At 37.0% G+C, this 23,710-nt stretch overlaps 1 protein-coding gene across 9 annotated transcripts in view; it reads left to right on the top strand.

Moving 5' to 3' along the window:
• The window catches only part of MCTP1 (multiple C2 and transmembrane domain containing 1), a 583,843-nt gene that overhangs the window by 479,921 nt on the left and 80,212 nt on the right, over positions 1–23,710 (top strand). For all 9 annotated transcript variants that reach the window (XM_064376156.1, XM_064376155.1, XM_064376154.1 and 6 more), the window contains 2 exons: positions 2,654–2,773; positions 22,967–23,020. In XM_064376156.1, coding sequence (XP_064232226.1) covers positions 2,654–2,773; positions 22,967–23,020 — 174 coding nt within the window. The remainder of the gene's footprint in view (positions 1–2,653; positions 2,774–22,966; positions 23,021–23,710) is intronic.

The following is a 23,710-nucleotide window of genomic DNA, read 5'->3' as shown; positions in this document are numbered from 1 at the left end:
TGAGATACCATCTCACGCCAGTTAGAATGGCGATCATTAAAAAATCTGGAGAAAACAGATGCTGGAGAGGATGTGGAGAAATAGGAACACTTTTACACTGTTGGTGGGAGTGTAAATTAGTTCAACCACTGTGGAAAACAGTGTGGCGATTCCTCAAGGACCTAGAAATAGAAATTCCATTTGACCCAGCAATCCCATTACTGGGCATATATCCAAAGGATTATAAATCGTTCTACTATAAGGACACATGCACACGAATGTTCATTGCAGCACAGTTTACAATAGCAAAGACCTGGAACCAGCCCAAATGCCCATCGATGATAGACTGGACAGGAAAAATGTGGCACATATATACCATGGAATATTATGCAGCCATTAAAAAGGAGGAGTTCACATCCTTCGTAGGGACATGGATGAACCTGGAAAACATCATTCTCAGCAAACTGACACAAGAACACAAAATCAAACACCACATGTTCTCACTCATAGGTGGGTGTTGAACAAGGAGAACACATGGACACAGGGAGGGGAGCACTATACACGGGGGTCTGTTGGGGGAGGGGGGATAGTGGGGGGGTGGGGAGTTGGGGAGGGATAGCATGGGGAAAAATGCCAGATATAGGTGAAGGGGAGGGAGGCAGCAAATCATACTGCCAGGTGTGCACCTGTGCAACAACCTTGCATGTTCTTCACATGTACCCCAAAACCCAAAATGCAATAAAAAAAAAAAATAAATAAATAAATAAATTTTAATAATCATAACCATCAATTATTTATGTCATCTTTGTATATTGTATAAATTTCAAAAATTAAATGAAAATATTTTCTTTTTCTGGAAATCTTTCTGCTTTTCTCATGAAATAAAAGATATGGCTCATGTTTCATGTATTACAATATTTGGAACTTTTCTTGTGCAGGAACTTGAAACTATAGTTACCATGTAATTCTGTCCAAAATAATTTCTTGGCTTCCTAAACTATTATTTATGTTTTTTGGTGCCCACTTGGTTATGAGTATAAAAGAATTTGGTAAAATATACAGTATTCAAAATTTAATATCACATTGAAAAAACAGATGGTACAGTAATGTCATGAAGTCATTTTAAATATTAGAGAAATATTAAAGATGATTAGATTTATAGACCTCTGTCAAGATATGAGAACACTAAGGCAAAGTAACTTTGCAAAGCTTGGAACCTTGGTTTCCTGGCCCTGAAACCAGGAGTCTCTCTACCATTTCACACTGTTTAATTTTCTCTGCCATTTAAATAGGCTATAGCCTTCAATGAGATTTATTAAGAAGACTGCAAATGGCCCATGCTGCTGTGCCTAACACGGGTGTCCTTAGGGCACTGCCCCTAACTCTCCTGACCTATCAAATTCAAGATGTTTGTGTTATTCCAACCAGCTGGCTGAAACTCCCAGTTACGCCATGGTTCAGCTAAATCTTAGCAGGGAGAGGGCTTACTAGCTTCCAGTATTATAATCTGCATTAATTACTTGAGGACCTTAATCAATAATTAGTTGACTTTCTGTGTTTTGTAAGATATGAATAACATTTACACAATAATGATTTGAGGTTTTGTTTTTGCACAATTTTACTGGGCACCAAGCAGTATGTTAAATCTTTAACATGTTTTAACTATTTAATTCTCACAGTCCTGAGGTGGATAATCCTATCATCCCCATTTTACCAGAAAAGAAACGAAAGAAGGAATAGATTGCTTAAAAGTTACACGGCCAGTAGTATTAGAGTAAGGAGTGGAACCTAGGTCTTAAATGCCTCCTGACTTAACATTACCTTAATCTGACAGCAAAAGCCACAGACCAGAGAATTTAGATGATCTGTCCAGGATTATAAGTCTGGTGAGGGGTGGGGGTTTATCACACTTATATCTAACTTTGTGTTGCTTTGTAATCTAAGTGTTCTTAGAATGACTCCATCTGCCATCCTGAGTTCTTAATCTAACATTTGTCTTACAATGAAAAAGTTTATATACTTGGAGAAGTAAGTAGTGTTAAAAAAGAATAATACAAATAGGCATTTTAAAATTTGTTTTGACAAAATTTTCTTGTAATAGCTGTTTGATTTCTATGGTAATGCTGAATGTTAAGCCAACAATTTTTTATTCTTGTTGGTAGCAGTGCTTTTTTTCATATTGTGAAAGCTTTGGGCCTCTCTTGTGTAGAGTTGGTATCTTTATCTGCCTGTTAAGCTTGTTATGTTGTATTATCCAAGTGAGATTTTTTTTAAGTCCCTGATATTAAATAGTGATTCATTTTTTATCATTAAGGCATTTAAACCAGGCTATTCCTGACAGTGTAGTGGAGTTCATTTTGCTGCTTTTAAAAAATTGTGTCTAACCTAATAATAATTTCACTGGAGGAGAAAAACTCAAATTTCCTCTTTGATAATGTAATGATATCAACTTTTCCTTCACAGAAATTAAACAGATTAAAAATCTTACCAGTGACTTTCCAAGGGTCAGTTATATTTTTAGAAAAATGCCTAAAAGTTTCCAAGGCTTTGTTTTCAAGATAAATCTTTCTGTTCTGAAGCATTTGGTTTTGTGTTTTTGAAGTGGAGTATAAATAACAGTCCATTTAATGAAATTCAGTGTTGACTCTTCTCTTCTCTCTTCTCTCTCCTCCAGCTATTTCTCTTTGTTGTCTGGAACTTTGAGCTCTACATGATACCACTGGTTTTGTTGTTACTATTGACATGGAACTACTTCTTGATAATATCGGGGAAAGATAACAGGCAACGTGATATAGTAAGTCTCTACTTTCTTACTGGTATGTGTTTTTGTTCTTATTCCGAATCCCTCTGACAAAATCAACATTGAATTTGTCTTTACAAACCAGAAATTCTGTCTATAAATACTCAAGTTTAGAGGAAAGTTTTATCAGATTAAAACTAACAACGCTTTGGTTCTAACACAATAGAAAGTATTCACCTATTTCTAACATTACTCCTCCTGGTAGAAACTAAAACAGGGAGCAACACCAAAGAATGAGCTGTGATTTTCAATCATAAATGAATGTTACTTCAAATAATTGTTTTATTCTTCTTATTTGCTATACCTTAATGAAACCTGATTTAAGATACATTGTAACAAAATTATCGATGATCAAGGTAAGTGAATGTATTTTACTTAAGACAGATAGATTCTTTGTGCTCTGTCATTGGAAGGAATGAAGGATTGATGGTTGTTAGCCTGAAAACGTGTATAAAGTACCTTAATTCAATGAAGGTTTGCTGGACAACAGTAAATATCCTTCCCTGTGTCGGGGTGTATTGAAATACCAGCTTAAGAATGAAGAGATTTCATTTAACCTAGGGAAAGTTACACTGAATCTACCTGTCCTCTTTGGCGTTTTTGAAAGTAGAATGTGTAAGACAACCTTCTCTTTCTGGAAAAGTTTTAGACTAAGAAGCAGAAGCTGGCCATACTATAATCACATTTGTTGTTCTGCCAAGCTTTGTTCCCCGTGGATTGTCTATCACTATGCTCCTAGCAAGCAAACTTCCAAAAGCTTTCCCACATGTAAATAAATGGGGGGAGTGTCTTCTCCAAATATGGTATTTGCAGTTTGATAACTCAACAATAGACAGCTGTTGAGAAGAATTGAAAGGTTGACAAACATGAGAATCTACTTGGTCCTCAGCAGATTACATACTTTTTAAAAAAAATTGCCATTAAGGATCTCTATTTGATTTATGATCTGTGAATTATAATAGACCATAAACCAAATCGATTTTTTGCTAAAAGTTGTGCCAACTACTGTGCCCGTAATGATCCAGAGTTATTTCATCATCAGCTGAAAGGTAGTATATAATACTTTATTATAATAGTAACATCATAAAGGTTGCATACATACCTTCAACGTAAAAGAACTTCCTTTTAAATAACAGAAGCAAAATACACTTCAAATAGCAATGCAAACAAAATATAAAATGCTTCAAAATAATTTCCTTTAGACATGGCAAAGTTGCCAACAACACACCATGTTTACTTCTCTATTATATTTCTGTCTCTCTTACCAGATTATAAATTTGAGGGAAGCGACTCGTTCATCTTTGTATTTGCCACCGTCTGTAGTACCTGCTTTGCAAATTAGATGTGTTCAAATCCTTCTTTGTAAAATATATCAAACCAAACATGAGATTGCTAATAGAGATTTTAATGGTTAGGCAGCATCAATAGACAAGAAGTTATTAGTATTATTGGCAAGGATTTTATGGATATATATTTAAATTGCATACTGAGAGACAAGCCCTAAATGCTATAAGCATTGGTGTCATGGGGACTAATAGGTACTTTTGTCAATTAATTCAGGATGTTTTCTTTAAGAAAATCGAAATCTTTCAGACAATTGCTTTTTTGTCCCATTTACTTCATGAAGATTGTTGAGAGAGAAGAATATCTACTTTTCATTCAGTTGCCTTGAGTCGGATTTGCAAATAAGATTATTTGCAAATAGGAAAAACTGGTAATTTAGTTTTAGCTTCTTAATTCTATAAGTGGGTTTATCTTCAATATTTAGTCATTGGTTTTAGTATTCTTAGTGAAAAATTCTGAAACTGTAGACTTTGCTTGTTGTCTTCTCCAGAATATACCTGGCTTGGCTGGAAACGTCCACTTTCAGAAGAGAAATAGTAATGTATAATGTATCATTTTGTACTTAAAATTCTCCAAGACATTTTACAGACTATTGAAAAATTGTGTATTATAAAATTTTTATAAAATACAGATTCAAAATAGTATTTACCAAATCTTTTCCTTTTAGCACATCTTCTCTAACAGGCTTCTCTTTTAGCCATGGACATTTTCTTCCCCAGCACAACCCACTGTGAAAGATTCTGTAGTCTAACTCTCATGGAATGCCAACTACACTCCATAACTCCCAGTAATTGCCTTTTATTTGCCCAAAACACACAGATCCACATATTCTGTTCTTTCCAGGCACCAGAGCAGCAATCACAACGTTTCATTCAACTTCTTATTCACTGGCTCAGTTAAGGCCTTACGTAACTCTTAAATCCAATTTGTCTAATTATGTGTTTGCTGGCATATCCAGCTGTGCATTTGAACTGGTTGCTCCTTTTGAAAAGAAACCTGGATTATACTTTGCTGGTTATAGAATATATATATATGTATGTATGTATATGTGTGGATACACACACACACATATATATATGAATTTAGGTAAAGTGTTTATAGGGGTTGCCATGCTGTGACTAAGTGACTCTCCTGCATAGTGCATAGCATTGGAAGGATGGTATCTTCCCCTAAGTCCTTATTGATATCCCAAAGGCACCGCAGAATCTTTCAACATATGTGAAAACTTTACAGGATTTCTGAGGCGCATTAAGCATACTGTTGGTTGATTCCAAACCAGGAAACTTTCTGTTTTAGGAAAGAGAGACAGAGAAAGAGAAAGGATTTTCTGCCACCAAACATCAAACCAAAACAAAACAAAAATCTGTACATTCAGCTGACAAAATTTAATTAGGATGAAAACTATAAAAGAAAAATCAAAATGACCTTCAGGTTTGTATAGCAAAGAAAGAAAAGGAAACAAAATTTCTGTGACATAGTAAGTTGAAGAAGAAAAGAAACATTGTGAAAGATGAAAAGTGCATAGAAAGGTAAAATTCTGTCTTCAATGTTGGCTGATAGTTGAGATTAATACCGAATAGGAAAGGGTTTCTTTGTGTGTTTATTGTTTAAGGAGAGTCTTTCCTTTCTTGGAGACCCTTAAGATTACAGGCACTGAACCCCCATACCTTTTCCCCACCATGGTGCCCATTCTAGTTTAATGAGCAAAATCAGATGTAATCCTTGCTGAATAAGTTTTGCAGCATTTAATGAGCTGTGAACCTGTTAAGGACAGAATAAGTAAACAGCCATTCCTGAGGTTAAAGCTGTAAAATCAGAGGGTGCCCATGTGAAAGAGGCGTGGTTAAAAAATGGTATTTCACCTCTGCTGTTTCCTAGTTGGACTTGTTAAAAATAAGCAATCTTAGGTGTCTGAAATACCTAGACTGGGACCATGACATTAAAATTTCTAGCATGAGAATTGTTAGGCTTTTCCGGAGAAAACCATTTAAGACATGCTTCATTCAGAAATGTCCCTGGCATGAAAGGGATATAAAGATAGGAATGTCATCCTTCTCTTGGTTGAGCTGTCACTTCAAAACCTGGGGAAAATTCTCACTGGCATTACCTATTAGGCTTGTACCAACTATGCAAATGACAGTTACTGTAGAGAAAAATTTTGAAAGTGGAAGAGTAGATGCCAGAAAATGGCTTTTACTTTGGATTTTAAAACTACTGAACCATCATTACACCCTGGGCTCTGTGTGAAGTACTTTACATTCATCATGTCATTTAGTCCTCCTCCAAGAGAGAGAAGCTGATTGTGTTAGCCCAGCCAATGGGTTGGATCCTTCTAAGTCAAGTGACCCCCACCCCACGACCAGGTCCCTTCATCAGTTGTAAGCAAGGGAACATGCTCATGTAGACAAACATGGCTGCAAGAGCTCTTTCTTGAGAAAGGAGAATCAAGTCTCAGAGAATGAAGGTAATAGATTGGCCAAGGAAACTAGGCATCTATTGCACACCCTGTAAGTATCATTATTTCTACTGCACATACAGGGAAATAGGGTCAGAAAGATTAAATAACTTACCCAAAGATGCACAGAAAGTGTCAGAGCCAGTATTAGAAAACAGAACAGTCTGTTTCAAGTTTATACTCCGGACCACCAGTAATCACGTTTCCTCTTGGGGCTATGTCCCACCTCTCCCTGGGTGCTGTTACAGCAAGTTTCTCCCACGAATTACAGAAAAGCCAGTAGCACTAACTCTAGCTTTAAGCCAACATATTAATGGAAAGTATTAGTTTTCCCACACCCCTCACCTCATGTCTTCCATACTTCTCATTCAGGGAAATAGAAAGGATATTCATTAAGCAATTTCTATGTATGAGGCATCCTGCTAAGCCTTTAAGAGACATCACCTCCTTTTATTCTTTACAATAATTATATCAAGTAAATAATTCCAAATAGTTTTATACCCGTTTTACAAATAAGAAAGTTCTGTATCAAGGAGGATAAGTAAGGAATTCCCCGGAGCAAACATGATGTGAATCCAGTTGTGCCGTGTTGTAAAGTCTCAGGCTGCATCTATGGTACATGCATGGGCATTCCTTTCCCAAAAGGCTGCTTTCTTAGTGTCCAGGGCCTTGCATAGAATCCTAAGTGTCTCCAAATTCCTTCCTACAAGGTACTCAGTAACCTGACACAAATTGGTGCTGGTCATCTGTTCTATCCCAGGTGCCCCCATTAATTTCAGAAGCATTCATGACCAGGCCTACCTTCCATTCACCCAGATAAGCATGGGAGGAGTCCACCAAAGCTGACTTCTTCATATTTGTGAATAAAGTTTTTGAATTTCTTTGACACAAAAAAATTCTTCAAGCAGTGTTTTCTAATTACACTTTAAAAGAACATTCATTTTTACTGTCATGATATTCCTCCCACACAACAATCTCAGTTATCTAATCAATGGTGGCATTAAAAGACTGAAGAGTGGGGCAGATCAATGAAATCATTCTCTGACTCATAATATGACTGTGACACAAATTGAGACAGAGTCTGCCTTGCTAAAATACTTTAGGAAACACTAAAATGTTAGCTCCTTCTCAAGATAAAGCATTTGTTTCTTCATTTCCCTTTTAGAATAGTACTGAATATTGTTTCCCATTAGATCTGTTCCAAGGAGACCCAGAGCATTTATCTCTACAAATAAAGCTCCTAAGAACAGCACTCTTTGCCATAAGTGCTGTTGATTGAACAGTTTGGAATGGTCCACCAAGGAAACATCTAATTGACTTGAGCTCCTAAAAATCAAGCACATTCATTATTTTGCCATTCAGTGTTCTCCATTCCAAAGAAGTCTGTGGTGGAATATGTGGAATACTGAATAAGTGAAATATTCCTAACAGGATCTAAAGAGGCTGGCCAAAGCCAAGCTGACAGAGGAGCGGACGTCATATGCAAAGCACTTTGAACATACAGTTAGACCCTCTCTACTTCAGTAAGAGTTTTATAATTCACTGAAAGCAGCATAGACCACAAGTTTCCTGTGTTTTCATCTCAGTACCAAAAAAGACCACATATTCAGTACTCTTAGCAGAAGCAACACTGAGTCATACAGCCTGTAAACACATCTAAAAATGGATGATCACTCTTTTCTTCTTGGTGCTTATTTCAACAGCAATTTTCTCAATTTTTTCAGAAGGTCATCAGCTTACAAAAGTCTGAGGAGGACCATGAAAAGAACCAGACCTTTAGTTTTCCAACACCATCACTAGAATAAATAGGTAGAAATCAACAGCCAATCAGATGTTGGTAGAAAGCTTATCCCCTGTGACCCTTCTCAAAGCTGTTCACCAACTGCTTAGCATTGTTAGATAATCACTTGCTGTACAGAGTGTGTCCCAATGTGTTAATAACCATCGTCATCAGGCTTTGGATTTGCACCAATACAATTTCCACATTTTCTTCCCTCATCCAAGTGCCCCCACCACTGTCCCCTCCCTGTCAGTAGATGACCAGGCCTTCTACTTTGCAAATTTCCCCCAAATTCCAGCACCAAAGCCCTATGAATTTGTACCCAAGTTAAGGTTGCCAGATTTAGCAAATAAAAACACAGATGCCCAATTCAATTGAAATTTCAGATAACAGCAGGACATACTTACACTAATATGCTTTTATAATACTGTTATTTATCTGAAATTCCAGTTTCACTGGATGTTCTATATTTACCTGGCAACTCTATCCCAGTTGCACTTGTTATTCTTACCTCCAAACCTGTAGGAAGGTGATAACTCTGAAATAAAGGTATTCCCCAATATCTTCAAGCATGGCATAGAAGACCTCTCAGGAGCAGGCCCCAACTAAACCATAGTTTCAGCTTCATCCCCCCAATATTCCAACAGGATTGTTTATATGCATGGTTTTGTTGTTGTTGTTTTGCTTTTATTTTTTAGAAGTATGCAAATGTTTATTGAGCAAACAGTGGGAGTAGTGGGCTAACAGTGAGGAAACAGAAATGAACCAGACCATGGCCATACTCTTTTGTTATCACTTTCTTCTGGACAACAATTGCTTGCCACTTCAGAGAGCAGAAAACCAAGCCACTTGCAAAGGCTAGCACAGCACAGCTGGATGGGAACCTAGTTCCAGCTGGCTCCCAGGCCTGTGTTCGCTGCTTTACCTCCTATTTACCCAGTCCACAGGCTCAGGGAAGGCAACCCCTTGATCTTCATGACACAACTAGAAAAGAGAAAATAGTGATGCTTCTCCTTTTGGATAGATGGGGAAACTCAGGCCCAGAATAAAGCAGTAACATTCGCAGAGCCAGTACTCACAGAGCATGGGTGGGAATGGCACAGTATGGGACAGACGTGGTGGCCCAGAGAAGGACAGTGCAGGCAGGGTCTGGAACTTGGCAGAGGCCTGTAAATCATATGAGCACTGAGGACAGATGTGCAGCTTAGTGGAAGAGCTTGAAATTCTCACCCCAGGCACCATACATGAAGAGTTTGAGGTCCGAGTGTGATGCATGGTGGCTCTGTAGCCGCAGAGGGCTGGCAAAGACACAGGTGCATTGCTGGTGGCCGTAGCCCCTGCAAGGCTGTGCTCTTATGGGGTGCATCATCCTGGGTTGGTCTTTGGGGCTCCTCCACTGGCATGGCAGACTTGTAGGCAACACAGTTGGCATCGATGAGGAGGTAGCTGTCCAGCCATGAGGGCTATGCCCCACCTAAGAAAGGGGTTGGAAGAGTGGCCTTTCACCTTGGAGAAAAGACCTTCAAAGGTAGTGGGTCTGTGGCTGCTAGAGAGGAAGACTAGGGTGGGGTAGCCCAAGCGGTCGCAGGAGTGTCTGGAGCAGAGTATACTTACAGTTTCCCAAATATTCTATACACTCTCTTTCTTTCTTTCCTTCCTTCCTTCCTTCCTTCCTTCCTTCCTTCCTTCCTTCCTTCCTTCTTTCTTTCTTTCTTTCTTTCTTTCTTTCTTTCTTCTTTTTTGAGATGGAGTCTTGCTCTGTCACCCAGGCTGGAGTGTAGTGGTGCGATCTCAGCTCACTGCAAGCTCTGCCTCCTGAGTTTAAGCGATTATCCTTCCTCAGCCTCCCAAGTAGCTGAGATTACAGGTGCCTTCTGCACCCAGCTAATTTTTGTATTTTTAGTAGAGACAGGGTTTCACCATCTTGGCCAGGCTGGTTGTGAACTCCTGACCTCGTGATCCACCCACCTTAGCCACCAAAGTGCTGGGATTACAGGTGTGAGCCACCATGCCCTGCCTCTATACACTCTTTCTATGCCTTTTCTTAAAAACATACTTACAAATGTAAACATATATTTCTTATCACATATTTTGTTTTTTCATAAATTAGTCACATTTAACCCATTTCAGCTCACCTGTTTTTTATATTCTGCAACATATCTGGAAGTATCCCTCATATTCCTGGAAAACAGTCTACCACGAGTTTTAATTGCTATATAATTTTCACTATATGAATGTGTGTGTGTGTGTGTGTGTGTGTGTATTTTAGAGACAGGGTCTCCCTCTGTCACCCAGGCTGGAGTGCAGTGGTGCCATCATAGCTTACTGCAGCCTCGAACTCCTAGACTCAATCAATTTTCTCATCTCAGCCTCCCGCCTAGCTGGGACTACAGGTACAAGGCATGCACCAGTCTTCTTAAACACCGTTTTCAGAAATGTTGGCTTCAGTTTTTTGTTTGTTTGTTTGTTTGTTTGTTTTTTGTTTTTTGAGACGGAGTCTTGCTCTGTCACCCAGGCTGTAGTGCAGTGGCACGATCTCAGCTCACTGCAAGCCACACCTCCCAGGTTCAAGTGATTCTCCTGCCTCAGCCTTCTGAGTAGCTAGGATTTCAGGTGGCTGCCACCATGCCTGGCTAATTTTTGTGTATATATATATTTTTTGTAGAGATGGAATTCAGCCATGTTGGCCAGGCTGGTCTAGAACTCCTGACCTCAAGTGATTTGCCCACCTCGGCCTCCTAAAGTGCTGGGATTACAGGTGTGAGCCACCACACCCAGCCTGCTTCAAATATTTTTGCCTTCTCAATACCATAAAGAAAATCCTAATGAAATCTCTGGGTCTCTTTCTGGTAATGTGCTTTGGAAAGTCCTTGAAGAATTTCTGGGTGAGAGTATATGCATTTTGAAGGTTTTTGGTAGTTAATATTAATTTGCCACCCATTAAGCCGTTAACATTTTATACAGCTGTGCCTGGGTAACCACTAATTATTATTATCATTTCTTCTGGAGAGCCATCCCTGACACTCACCCGTACTAACAGTCTGACCCTACCAACTCATACTCTAAGAGGTTAAGTGAGCCCTCACCTCTGAGTTCTCATGTCTGTCATAAATTTGTTTCATATAGTTGCTGCCTAGGCATCCATTTTTAGGCCTGACATGAGTTATTTGAAACAGCAGTAGCCGTCCCCTTTGCTAGTTAAAACTTATCCTCTCTGTGTGGTTGTTTATGCTGTAGCCCACTTGCTTCTCATCACATTGGCCCAACACACCCCGCAGCTGCTGACCATGATGAAACCTAATGGTTAACACTAGAGCCAAGTCAACAATTCCCCACGTGTTCTCTTTAAACCAGCCACGGGATCGCATCCACGGACCTTAATAAAGGCATAGTCTGACGGATCCTCTTTTTCTCTTGCGTGCCCCACCCACTGGTTGAGCTCCCTGTTGCCTCCAGCCTTCCCTCGGCCTCCCATTGGCACCCCTAACCTCTCTGGGACCCTCAGTAAGTACTAAATGTCTTGTTTTATGCGTTTTGAGTTCACCTCCTCAGTGTGTCTCGTCTGACTGACACACCTGAACCTTACTCTGCTCTCATCAGAGCACTCCTAGAAAGTGGCTATCTTGACTTATGGTCACTCTCAAGAGACAGACCTCATGACCAAATTAGAAAGAAATTATAGCAATAAAAATCACAGCACTCTCAGTATTTTATCATAGCTGGCTCACCATGGGTCCTCCTCACTGGCCTGTGATTGTTCTAACTGTATTTTCCTTTTGTGTATCTTAACACAGCAAAATGGCTCGGACCATTTCGCTCTGAGTTGTTCAAAAAATGTTTGAATGAAAATATTTTAGTCTGATCTTTCCTTCCAAATAAAAAATTATCTAATTTTTTTTTGAGATGGAGTCTTGCTCTGTTGCCCAAGCTGGAGTGCAGTGGCTCGATCTCGACTCATTGCAACCTCTGCCTCAGCTCAGCCTCCCGAGTAGCTGGGACTACAAGTACCCACCACCATGCCCAGCTAATTTTTGTATTTTTAGTAGAGACAGGGTTTCATCATATTGGCCAGGCTGGTCTCGAACTCCTGACCTTCTGATCCACCCACCTTGGCCTCCCAAAGTGCTGGGATTACAGGTGTGAGCCAATGTGCCTGACCAAAAAAAAAATTATCTAATTTTTATGCATCATTAGTTTCATTCAACAAATATTATTGAACCTTTATAGGTACTAACAGTACTGACTGATTCAAAGATGAAGAAGATACCTTGTCCAGGACAGTTTGTGGTCTAGTGAGAGAAACAATTAAATAGAATACATGAAAATAATAGGTACAGTGATAGAGGTGTGTATACAGCACGCAGAATGTGCAGTCAAAAGGCATTTAGATCCTCCTGCATATGTGTGTGTGCGGCTGCATATATAATGAAACAGGGGGTTAGATATCTACCTGTGGCCACTGTTTGTTCTTCATGCCTCAGTCTGGTCTGTTGCTTTCACCTAGTAACTCCATGTTTGGTTTTATACTTTTTGAGTTTATTGGGTGTTCTTTTACTCAATTCTCAAACTGCAGGCAAACCTAAAATTGAAAAGATTAAATGGTAGAATGGTAGAAAATGAATATTACCAGTACGTGACATGTCAGTTCAAGCAGAGAAAGATGTAAAGGAAACACTTTATTTTTAAAAGTCAATTTACTGAAGATTCTCCTCACTGGAATGCACACTTCTTGCTTTAGATCTATTAGGACTCAGAAGAGAGACTTCCAGTTTAAAGTTAGTGGTAGTTTCCAAAAGGTTGTTTCCAGGAACTCTCATATTTCAGCCCCCACCACCTTCCTGAATTCTTCCCACCTTGCTCAGTTCTCCAGAGATGCATATGAAACTATAATGAGGCAAAGAGGTACTGTCAGTTCTTATAGAGGATTTCTTCCCCAACTCCTTTTCTACCAAATGAATTGTTTTTGGCAACTGTGAAGGAAATCTGAAGTCCCTGCTCCCAAAATAAGTTGATTTTCACTTATTTGAACCCCAGTTAAACCCTGGAGTTCCAGAGAGTCACTGAAAAAACAGCTTCCTAAACCCCTCAAATCCTCCTGTGGATCCAAAGAATTCACCATCTTGATGGTTCTCCAAAGCGTCTACCCATATGTCTGCCAAAGGGTCTTATCATTTCTCTTCTTCCAAATATCTGCCCCCAGGACTTTGTCATTTCTGTAATTGAGATGTAAGACTAGGGAGGAAAAAAGAATACCCACAGTTCTGGTCTGAGGGTGGATGTGTCATCCTACCTATTTCCAGTGATTTTTGGATTGTTCTTTCTAAGTGAATTTGTACTTTCCTCTCGGCAGAGAGCCAACCTCTTGGAAACATCATGGGGAGGAAGGCAGGAAAAGGGACCAACAGACAGACCTTCTGCCTGACTCGTGACCTTATAAGTAGTTTGCATTTCTCGTCTTGATCATTATTCCCTGTGTGGTGGTGGGGGATGGTGCCGGCAGAGAGTTCATATGATATTTGTGGAGAATTATTGTCCTTGGTTCAGAAAGGTGACAAGAAATTATAAGACCTTAATTAACAAACTAAAAGTGGAAACCAAATGATATGTCTTTATCTGCTTGTAGAAAATGTTTATAAATCAGAACTAGTAGGAGTCCAATAACACTGAGGGTTTTGTGTTCATTTTTCAAAGCATTGTATGAGATACCTTTGTCAACAGCATAAACCTTCAAGGCCTTTCTACCCTTGTGTACATAGAACTGAAACAATATGTTTCAGTCACCAAACTAAAATACGCCTTCCAGGACATATTTCGTCATTTGTTACTTACTGAATTTACTTCATTATATAAAAAAAAGAAAACTATTACACACCATCAGTTCTTTAAAAACTAACTGAATGTTCTGGTAGCATTGCTTAAACAAGAGAAAGTCAGTTCTCCTAAATAAAGTTTTCAAATGAGCTATACTCCCATAGGCAACAGCAAAAACACCTTTAAGATAAGCGTTACCACTATATCTTTCCAGTGGCTTGAGGTTAAAAGCCCAAACTTTGAAATTCAGAAAATCTGGGATTAAATTCCAGACCTACTCGTTAGCTATACACCTTTTTTTCATTCTGCTATGCCTCAATTTCCCCATCAATAAAATGGGAACAATATGTACCTTGTTAGAGTCTTCTAAGGATTTAAGAAACAATTAACACAACGTGTTAAACATAAAGTGCTCAATAAATGACACCTGGGAACCTTAACATGTGTAAAACTGCAAGCAAGTGGGAGCTCAGACATTATATGTCACTACCTCTCTTGAAGAATTTCCTTGTAAGTTCTGTTGAAGAGAATGGTTTTTCATGGCCATGAGTCATTTTTCTTGGTTTTAAGCCTTTGGACAAAGATAATAGCATTGCCACAGTAAGATTTCCTGTTTCCATAGTCCCCTTGTGATGTATACAAAAGTCCCACAAAAATAAAAACCGTATTTTTATCAATAAAAGTATATGAAGAAATTTGAGCAAAGCAATCTTCAACAATTTAAAGCGCCTTAGTAACTGATTTTTACAGAGATACCATAAGCATATGCCATTTTACAGGTTATATCCATAGATATTTGAAAGAAACATTTTTCTTGATGATTGTAATACAAATCTCCACTGTGCACAGACAAAGGCAGGCAGTGCCATGAGCAAAGAACAGGGCATTTCACTGAAATCATCATTGAGTCCAAAAGCAAAATCCTCCTTTCTAAAAGCCTCACTCAGGATGTCGGTTAAGAGGAGGGGCAAGGTAAACCTACACCAGCATACCAGGCCTGGAGATGGAGACTAATTTTAATAAATCAGAATGGAACATGAAAATGTCAACTTAATCAAGCATTTAAATTTTATTAATCAAGCCTAATTTTTATGAGTGCAAATAATCACTGAAGCTGGACAAATTTGTTCTCGATTGCATCAGAAACATCATTTTAATATTTAATGGACTGATGAATTTAAATGGAGAATTATCTTTATGAAACATGCTCTTCATAATTTGCCATTAAATGAGAAATAAAAAAAATCAACATAAATCTTACATAAAGGTTATTTAACTAAATGTTGGTACTATAAATATTATAAATGCATTATACACTAATTTAGCAATCACACAGTACACTACATAAAGCAGAAAATGATAAGTAGACCAGGCAGGCTTTTCCTAGGATATAGAGCTCTGTGTTATATTGTGGGAAGCTCATGATATAACGGTTTGGAGGTTTTGTGTGAAGTTTCACGAACATTCTTTTCATTCAGGCTTTTATGCTGCAATTCACCATTCACCACAGACATTCTTTTCAGTCCAAATGTAGGTCTAAACCCACTAGGACTTTCTTTTGTGAGGTGATTATTCTTTATATAAAAAAGATTTAAAAATCATTATTTATAGAAAAGGATATAAGAAAAGAACTGAAGTTTTCTGACATATATATATGATTTTTTTGACATACAAAACATGCTCCATTTTTAAAGTTAAATTTTCTGACATAATGTCCTCAGGCCTCAAAATATTCTAGATGGAAAAGAAAAGAAAAAGCTCAAATTAGTGTCAGAATATTCTCTGCAAATGTACACCCATTCTACTCACCCTCTTTATGACCCACAACAGATTGCTTAAAATAGGGAGTTGCTATAAATTTTTTTTAAGTGAATCAAACCTAACAGATCAGTATGGTCCAAAAGTTTGCTGACATTAATCTCCAAGATAACTTTATTGTTGTTGTTGTTTTCAAAGTCTATTCTTTAAAGATCCCTAATGTTCTCAAAGTGTACCTAAAGTTTACCTGAAGACGAACTTGCCTATTGCAGCTCCCAAAATTATTGATGGAGTTGGAACAAAAGATATTTAGATTACAGGACATGCTACTCTTTAAGTGGTCACAGCAGCTCTGTTTTCTTGCTTTACAGAAAATACTTTAAATAATGTGGACCTTTCTTTCTTTAGACACTTAAAAAAATTGCTAAGATTATTTTCAAAGTTCGAAACATTTAAAATTGTGCCTTTTTGTTACAAAGTTGAGGTTCTGGAATGGAAATTTGGCTCTAAATAGAAAGGCTTAAGGACATAATTTTCTTTTTTATTTGTATACTGTTTATTATTAATGCATAAAAATATTTTGAAAACATTAAATTTTATAAAATAGATTTGTACTGAGTCTAGTTAGCTTTTAATTTTACTTGCAAAGCACATTAAACAACTCAATTTTTTGGCCTTTGGTGTATACTTTATTCCCTTGACAAATAATATATTTTCATAAAAGTATTATTTGAAAAGCACATTCCAGGTTAATAGTTGATCTATTTTTTTCCTTCTCCATCAAATTAATATGCAATATCCTAAAGACACCAAGATTAGAATTTTCCTGCAAGCAAAAAATACAATACATTGCGAAGCCTTTAGATGGAGACAGAGTTCAAATAAACTCTAGAATTCTGTTCACAGTGCTTTGTGTGAGGATAAGAATGAACACTTAGGAATACTGAAAAGGAAATATAAAAAGAAATTTAAGATGCTCATACTGATTACAGAATTTGTTAGTTATTGTTTCGCCTTTCTTAATGGAAGGGTTTTTCTGTATGTTAAGCTGACACTTAAGAAAATAAAAGGTAACATACTCCTGGTCAGTAAAGTAAATTTACTGTTTTTGCACCTTATAGCAAACCAGATTATACAGCAAATACTGCCATTGTTGATGATGCAGAATGCATGCTGTACGTAATCAGTGGCATGCATCAAAAGTCATCTGATGGCCACATTAAAGCCAAATTCCCTATTAAGAATCAGACTAAATTATAACATGGCCCTTCCCAGAATGAGCCAAGGAAATACATTTTGCAAGAAGAATAATTGTATTTGAGTGTCTCTGTAAAAATCAGGAAGTCTTTTAGCAGTAAGTACTAATGTGTTTTTTTTAATCTGCTGCCTTTTGTATTGCAATACATTCAGCCTCCCTGGCAAGCCTATCACACTAATTATTATTACATCTAGTTGTTCAGTTATCTTGATGACTACTGTAGCTGAAATACTCCAAGGTCAAATCCTTAATAGCATGAATCATACTAAGCAGCCATCATATATGCAGTTGCTTTTGAGATGTAGTGGATGAAACAGTACATCCCACACTTGATCGAGTCTTATTATTCTTACGAACATGGAGTGAATTACATATACAGTCTAATTATACCATTTTGCAAAAGTTTCTTTTCAAAAATCTTGTGAGAAGTAGGTGTCCTGTTGTAAAAATGTCTGCACTAGCACACCTATAAAGATCTTAACTGATCACAAAAGTCTTCAGCCTGACCTTCGGTACTTTCAAGTGATTTGAAATCATTTTAGTGATTATATTCATCTTCTCCATAATAGACATTCTGTAATTTCATTTCATACTTACACATGTAATAAATCCATTGGCACAAAAATGCATGTTCTGCTTGGTTTATGTACACACACAATGATATAAATGAACTCCAGACCATGTTGAAGAATACTACTCTCCCCAAATTCTTTCATATCTCTAGGGTAGAAATAGGCATTTAGTTTGTAATGTAGCCAAATATAAGCATCTGTACAAGTTTGGATGGTCTATGAATATGAAACTAAATGTGAAACTTCTTTTGTGTCAGTTTTCTTTAATATTTTAACGTCATGGTTGCACATCTGGACAGCAGTGATTTCTTCTTTAAATGTGTAAATGTGTTGCATTTTTAGAGACCATATTTGAGTAAAGCAATTTGAGTTGTGCAACTACTCATTTTGAACATAGCAAAACATCCATTTAATTCAAAGACTATTTCCAAGTAAAAGAAGTAAACACACAAAAGAAAATGGTTTGTATCAGCATTGGCTTTTGAAAGATTTTGGCTGCAGAGTACTCAATCCTTCCAAGGTTAACATAACCAAGATTCTTTCGGTTCCTTTTTGTTTGAAGGGATTTAAATAAATGGAAGAATTTACTCATGGGAAAAGTATAATATGAAGTGTTTTTAAAATAATTCATGGGCCTTTTAACCCCCTCTTGTCATCCTTGTTTTCAACATGCACCTTAAATTGGTGTTTAAAAGCAATAAGTAGTACCCACTGTCCCATAATGATTTTGGTAATGAAGTTTACCTGAACCCACTTTTCCTCATCCATTCATCATTGGTCTTCTTGTTACTGCATCCTTCTGGTCACTCCCTTATATATTTTTGTTCTGGTAGAATAATACCAAACATGTCACGTTTTTATTCAGATTATCAACATCACTATTAACATTTTCAGTCAAATGATATTTTCCTTGCAAATCAAAAAGTGTTGTGTTTTTTTTGTTGGATTGCAATTAAAAGTCTTGTAATAGTACAAGAGCTCCTCTACAATCGTAAAATATATGGTCTATAGATCCAATGCTGTTTCATTTTGGAAATGTATATTTTAAATGTATAGCCACATATTGTATTTTATGTTAATGAAAAATGTTCAGCAAATATTGAATATGGAGGAAGAAATATGCTTTTAAAAATAATGTTATCTACTTATTCTCTGGCTGCAACCTAGCTGGCATGCTGCATTTGGGGCTGTCTATGTGTGTTTTTTTAAATGTCATCTTTATTAGTATTACATTCAAGGAATAGTACCAAGAATCAGTTTCTTTCAAGACCTTCCTCCAGTGTGTGGCATATAAGTCTGTGACGAGCGACATTACAGAAGGTCATGTCACTTTTAACTGCTTGCATTACATCTTTCTGATTTCCCTAGTGCCCTTCCTTTGTTTGATTAATACTACTTGCTTTCAAGCAAGGTATCAGAAAGCATAATTTGGAAAGCGAATTCTAGAGCCAATCTGAGATATTTCCCCTTAAGAAAAAAGAGAAAAAAACGAACTTCGTGAATGTATCTTTTCTACTACATGAATTTTTCGTCACTCTTCATTTATTCCTTTTCAAGGAAATCCTATGTATAGTCTATGTTATTAAATTATTGCTGACAAGTATTTTAGCAAGTGGACTTTGTATACTTGAAAACAAACTGTGTAGTGCTTATTTGGCTTTATTTGAAGAGGAAAGAGCTAGAATTTGATAGCAGGACTCCTTTCTTTTGTTTTCCTTAGTTAAGTGTTAAACTCCAGCACTCTCATCCTAAATAGCAGGTGTTATTTGATTTCTCTGGGAAGGGTTGCAATTTTGTGCAGTCATTAAATGCACTTCAGTAATATATACAGTTTGTTTTTAAAAGCTCAGTTTGCAGTTTCGATGTTCATTGCAGTTGGCTAGAGCTCATGTCTTAAAGCACAGCTCAGCTTCTCAGACACTCTTGTCCTCAAAGCCATCCATTTCACTGGACCATTAAAGCCTGAAAATTAGTTGTGAAAGCATCATCATTTTAATTTGGAATCTTTATCCACACTTCTACCTGTACCCCCACTGTGTTTCTTGGGGCCAGTGAAAACATGAATCAGAATTTTGTGTCATTAAGAGCACAGAATATTTTGTCCAGGAAAAAATATAGTATTTAACTTCCAAAAATTAATGTTTAAAATATTAAGTTGATGTTATTTTATTTTTATTAATAGCTAACATTTTTGAGTACCTACTTTGATATAGGCACTGTATTAAGAACTTCTATGCATTATCTTATTGGATCCTTAATCAACACTGTGAGATGGGTGCTATTATCATCTCCATTTTTAAGGCACGTTCAGCTTCACCTGAGCAAAAATGTAATAGTGGGTTATGTTCTGAAGCAGCTTAAAGGCATCAATAGGAAACCATCTGTATTATAAATCCTCACTTGTAGATGTTTATGATGTAACTTTAAAAAGGCACTGGAGGAGGGGAAGAGCCCTCACTAGAGCGCTAAAACACGGCAAAAAGGCCTCTCGCTAACACAACACTTTTCTGCCAAATGTAAAAGCAAATGGTTGTATTGGGTGGTTCTGGCTGCACATTTGTGGAGCAATTGTGCGTAGCCAATTACCCACTTGTGCAGGGTAAGAACAGTTTGGGTTTTGCAAATGAAGAGCCTGATTCTGTAGACCTCTTTGAGTCATACTTGAACATAAGATCCACGGCTGATTTGTAAAATGTGTAAATTAAGCTACTGGCTTGTTTATGGTTTAATCTTATTTTGAATTTTTGAAAATTAATTTGAAGATAGTGAAGGTCCTCCAACCTTAATGGTTAAATATTCATGGGTTCTATTTCCAGGCAAATGTTTGAAAGCACTTTGAATATTTGCTTTTATAAATCTGCATCATTGATTAGATATAAGTCCTTCCAGGTGAATAAGTCAGTTCTGTGGGATAAATGATAAGCACTTTACCCAAAAGTGTGTTAAATGATATGAAGAATAGATGATACATTCACATATTCACTCAATCAACAAATATTTCTTGAACACCTATTATGTTCCTGACAATCTTCTAGGCACAGCCCGCTACCATTCTGCCTTCATAGCACCTGAAGTATGATAGTAAGTACTGCAGAGAGGAGGCATATTTTATACAGTCTTAATTATAACAATCTATAATATTGAGTTTATTCATAGGAATAAAAGAATAGTATTCATCTCATTTTCTGTGATATATTTGATATGAATCTGCATGGGTAATTTCAGCAAAAAAAAATACTTCATTTAAATCTAAATTTAAGAGATAATTTTATTAGAGGTACAAAATAATCATCATTTAAGAAAATCTAACAAGGGCTAGGTGAATTCTTCTGATGCAACACATGTACCAATGTAGCTTCTATTCCATCTTAAACATCCCTCACAAATAGCCCAATTTGGAATAGCCTGGCATATGTCACTTCAAATATATATTGTCATTATTGTCTGTATATTTGTGATGTGAATACTTTAAATATGAGTAAATTAAAGGTTAACATGAAAGTTTATCTGATCAACTCTGTTTAAATTTTACTGGATTATAAGCCATTTGAGGGCTGATAGGAGTAAAGAGGAAGTATTTGTGGATTATCTGTGTATTCTCACATTACCTAGCACCATGTGCCTTGGACAAAGGGGTTTATAATACATGCGATGGAGTAGCTGAATATAGTTAGACTGTCAGAAGTCCGTCTTTCTTGTTGAAGCTTCATTGCTTTATATGTCTCCGAAGTCAGTGTAAGCTCCCATCAGATATACAAAACTGCATATTGCGCTACTGTGATTCTTTTCAAATGCTGAATGTCCAGATGAAAGACCTCAAAATCCTATCATTTAACAGAAAATTTAAAGCATGACATTAAATGAGGAACATTCTCACAGGTTGTCAGATGCTTTCATTATATATTCATTCATGAGACCTAGAGGTTTGTGTTTGGGTTATGCTGTTAAATCAGTTAATGCTTTTAGAATATTTGAGAAAAATAATTAGGAATAACAGAATTCTGATATGTTATCTCAGTTTATGTCACTTTTCATAGTACAATCTTGGATATTAAAGTGTTCACTCATAGAATGTTCCTGTTTGTATCAGGAAAAGAAAAACCCACAGGAAAGGTGGGCTAGATGTCTCTGTCCTCTAAAGTTATGAGCTTTGGGAGAAAAGTTTTAAAATATTTGATGACCATGATTCTGTTGAGTCTATTCAGAGATACAGGATCAGAAAAAAAAAACACCACAGAAATTTAAAAATCATATCAAATGTCATAAACACAATAAGTTGGGTCTTACCTGAATAATAACACTTCTTCCAAGGTTTCTTAAATTGTAAGTTTCCATGGAGTGCATATGTGTATGTTTGTGAAGTGTGTAAAACCATTTTTAAAAATCTGAAATGGAGTGAAGTCCCATTCTGAATGCCTACAGTTATATGATGATCAAGGCAAAGGGAAGTTATTTGGCAAATCTTTTGGCAAAATTTATTCCATTCTGCTGAGGTAGGCTAAATAGCCATTAAAAAATACATGTGTGCATATCCACCTACGTGGGTTATACACACACTATACTTATGTAATTATAGATTATTTTTAATTTTCATTTAACAGTATACATTCTCATAATTCTTATGTATAATCACAGAGAATTAAAATGAGAGTTTTGGGTAGTCCACAACATCAAAAACTAAGAGAGGCAAGACTTGACATTTATACATAGGAATTAAAATTTGAGCCATAAAATATATTGTTAGTTTTATGCCATAGACCACCAGCATGAATCAATTAACATACATGGTTTTTTAATCTTAGAGTTTGGTGAAAAGTAAATTAGAAATAGCAGAGCTGTTTCATGCTTAGTTATCTAGTTCTAAATTTAAAGTGCCTGATTAATACAGACAGCAGAATTGGTGGAAGGGAAATTTTCTGATTTAAAGCATCCCCCAAATTAATGTTGGTTTACCTTATGCATATTTCAAATTCTTTAAGTTGTCACAAAACATTTCACATAAATCTGGTTTCCCTAAATGGGATTCAGTTCCCTGGTTTTAACCAATTAAAGGCAGAGCATTTTCCTAATAACTATCTCTAGATCAAATATTCTCTCAGTGTGCCTGTTTCAAATGTTAATAAAGTTTTCATTTCCAAAAGGTTCAAAATGACAGAACAAAATTCTCTCCTTTAAAAGCACAAAAAACGACTTCTGTTTCTGTCTGCAGGTAGTGGAGGACATGCTAGAGGACGAGGAAGAAGAAGATGACAAAGATGACAAGGTAATTATCTTTCCCAGCACTTGGGTACCTGGGGATGGGGAAATGTAGACATGACACTGTTTTCACAGACAGTTAAAAAAGGAGTTGAAGTGTTTGAGTCCAGAAAATTGGACAGTGCTGTTTATCATCCTAACAATGCCACTGCATGTTGCAAAGAGGGAGAGAAGGCTATAAATCCTCTTCGCTTTTGTCCAGAGCTGGGTCAAATATTTTTCTGCCAGGAACAAAAAAAATAATAATAATTCAGCTTGTCTGGAACTTGATAGCTCTCGTGAAGATAACAGCAGTGACGACTGTTTTTGAAGGGCAAAAATTTGTCCTATCTTGAGTATTACAAATCGGGCTTTGCTTTGGGGGAAGAGGAGAGTGAAAAAATATCAGCCTGCATGAGTTGAACATGGATATTGTCATCTGTAATTTTTGAACAATTGCTCAGCAAAAGGACATGAATGTGCAGAGTGCTCCAGAGGACATTTAAATAACCCCAGTGAGCACTGCCTTTGCCTAGGTTTGGAATGTCCCCGTGGTTTCTGCATCAGGAAAGCCCATTCAGACAGGCTTACATTCATTCGCTGGTTGGTTTGGGGATGGTGACCACAGTAAATAACAGCCAGTTTCTGGGACTGCTTGGATTGGTTGTCCCCTAGGGAGAGGGGACAACTGGAGGTAGGAATTAGAATGACCTTGCAC

This window comes from Aotus nancymaae, unplaced genomic scaffold, assembly GCF_030222135.1.
Source record: "Aotus nancymaae isolate 86718 unplaced genomic scaffold, 86718_ANA_hifiasm-v0.15.2.pri h1tg000014l, whole genome shotgun sequence".
In the NCBI taxonomy this organism is placed as follows: domain Eukaryota; kingdom Metazoa; phylum Chordata; class Mammalia; order Primates; family Aotidae; genus Aotus; species Aotus nancymaae.
This window is presented reverse-complemented; position numbering and strand designations above follow the sequence as displayed.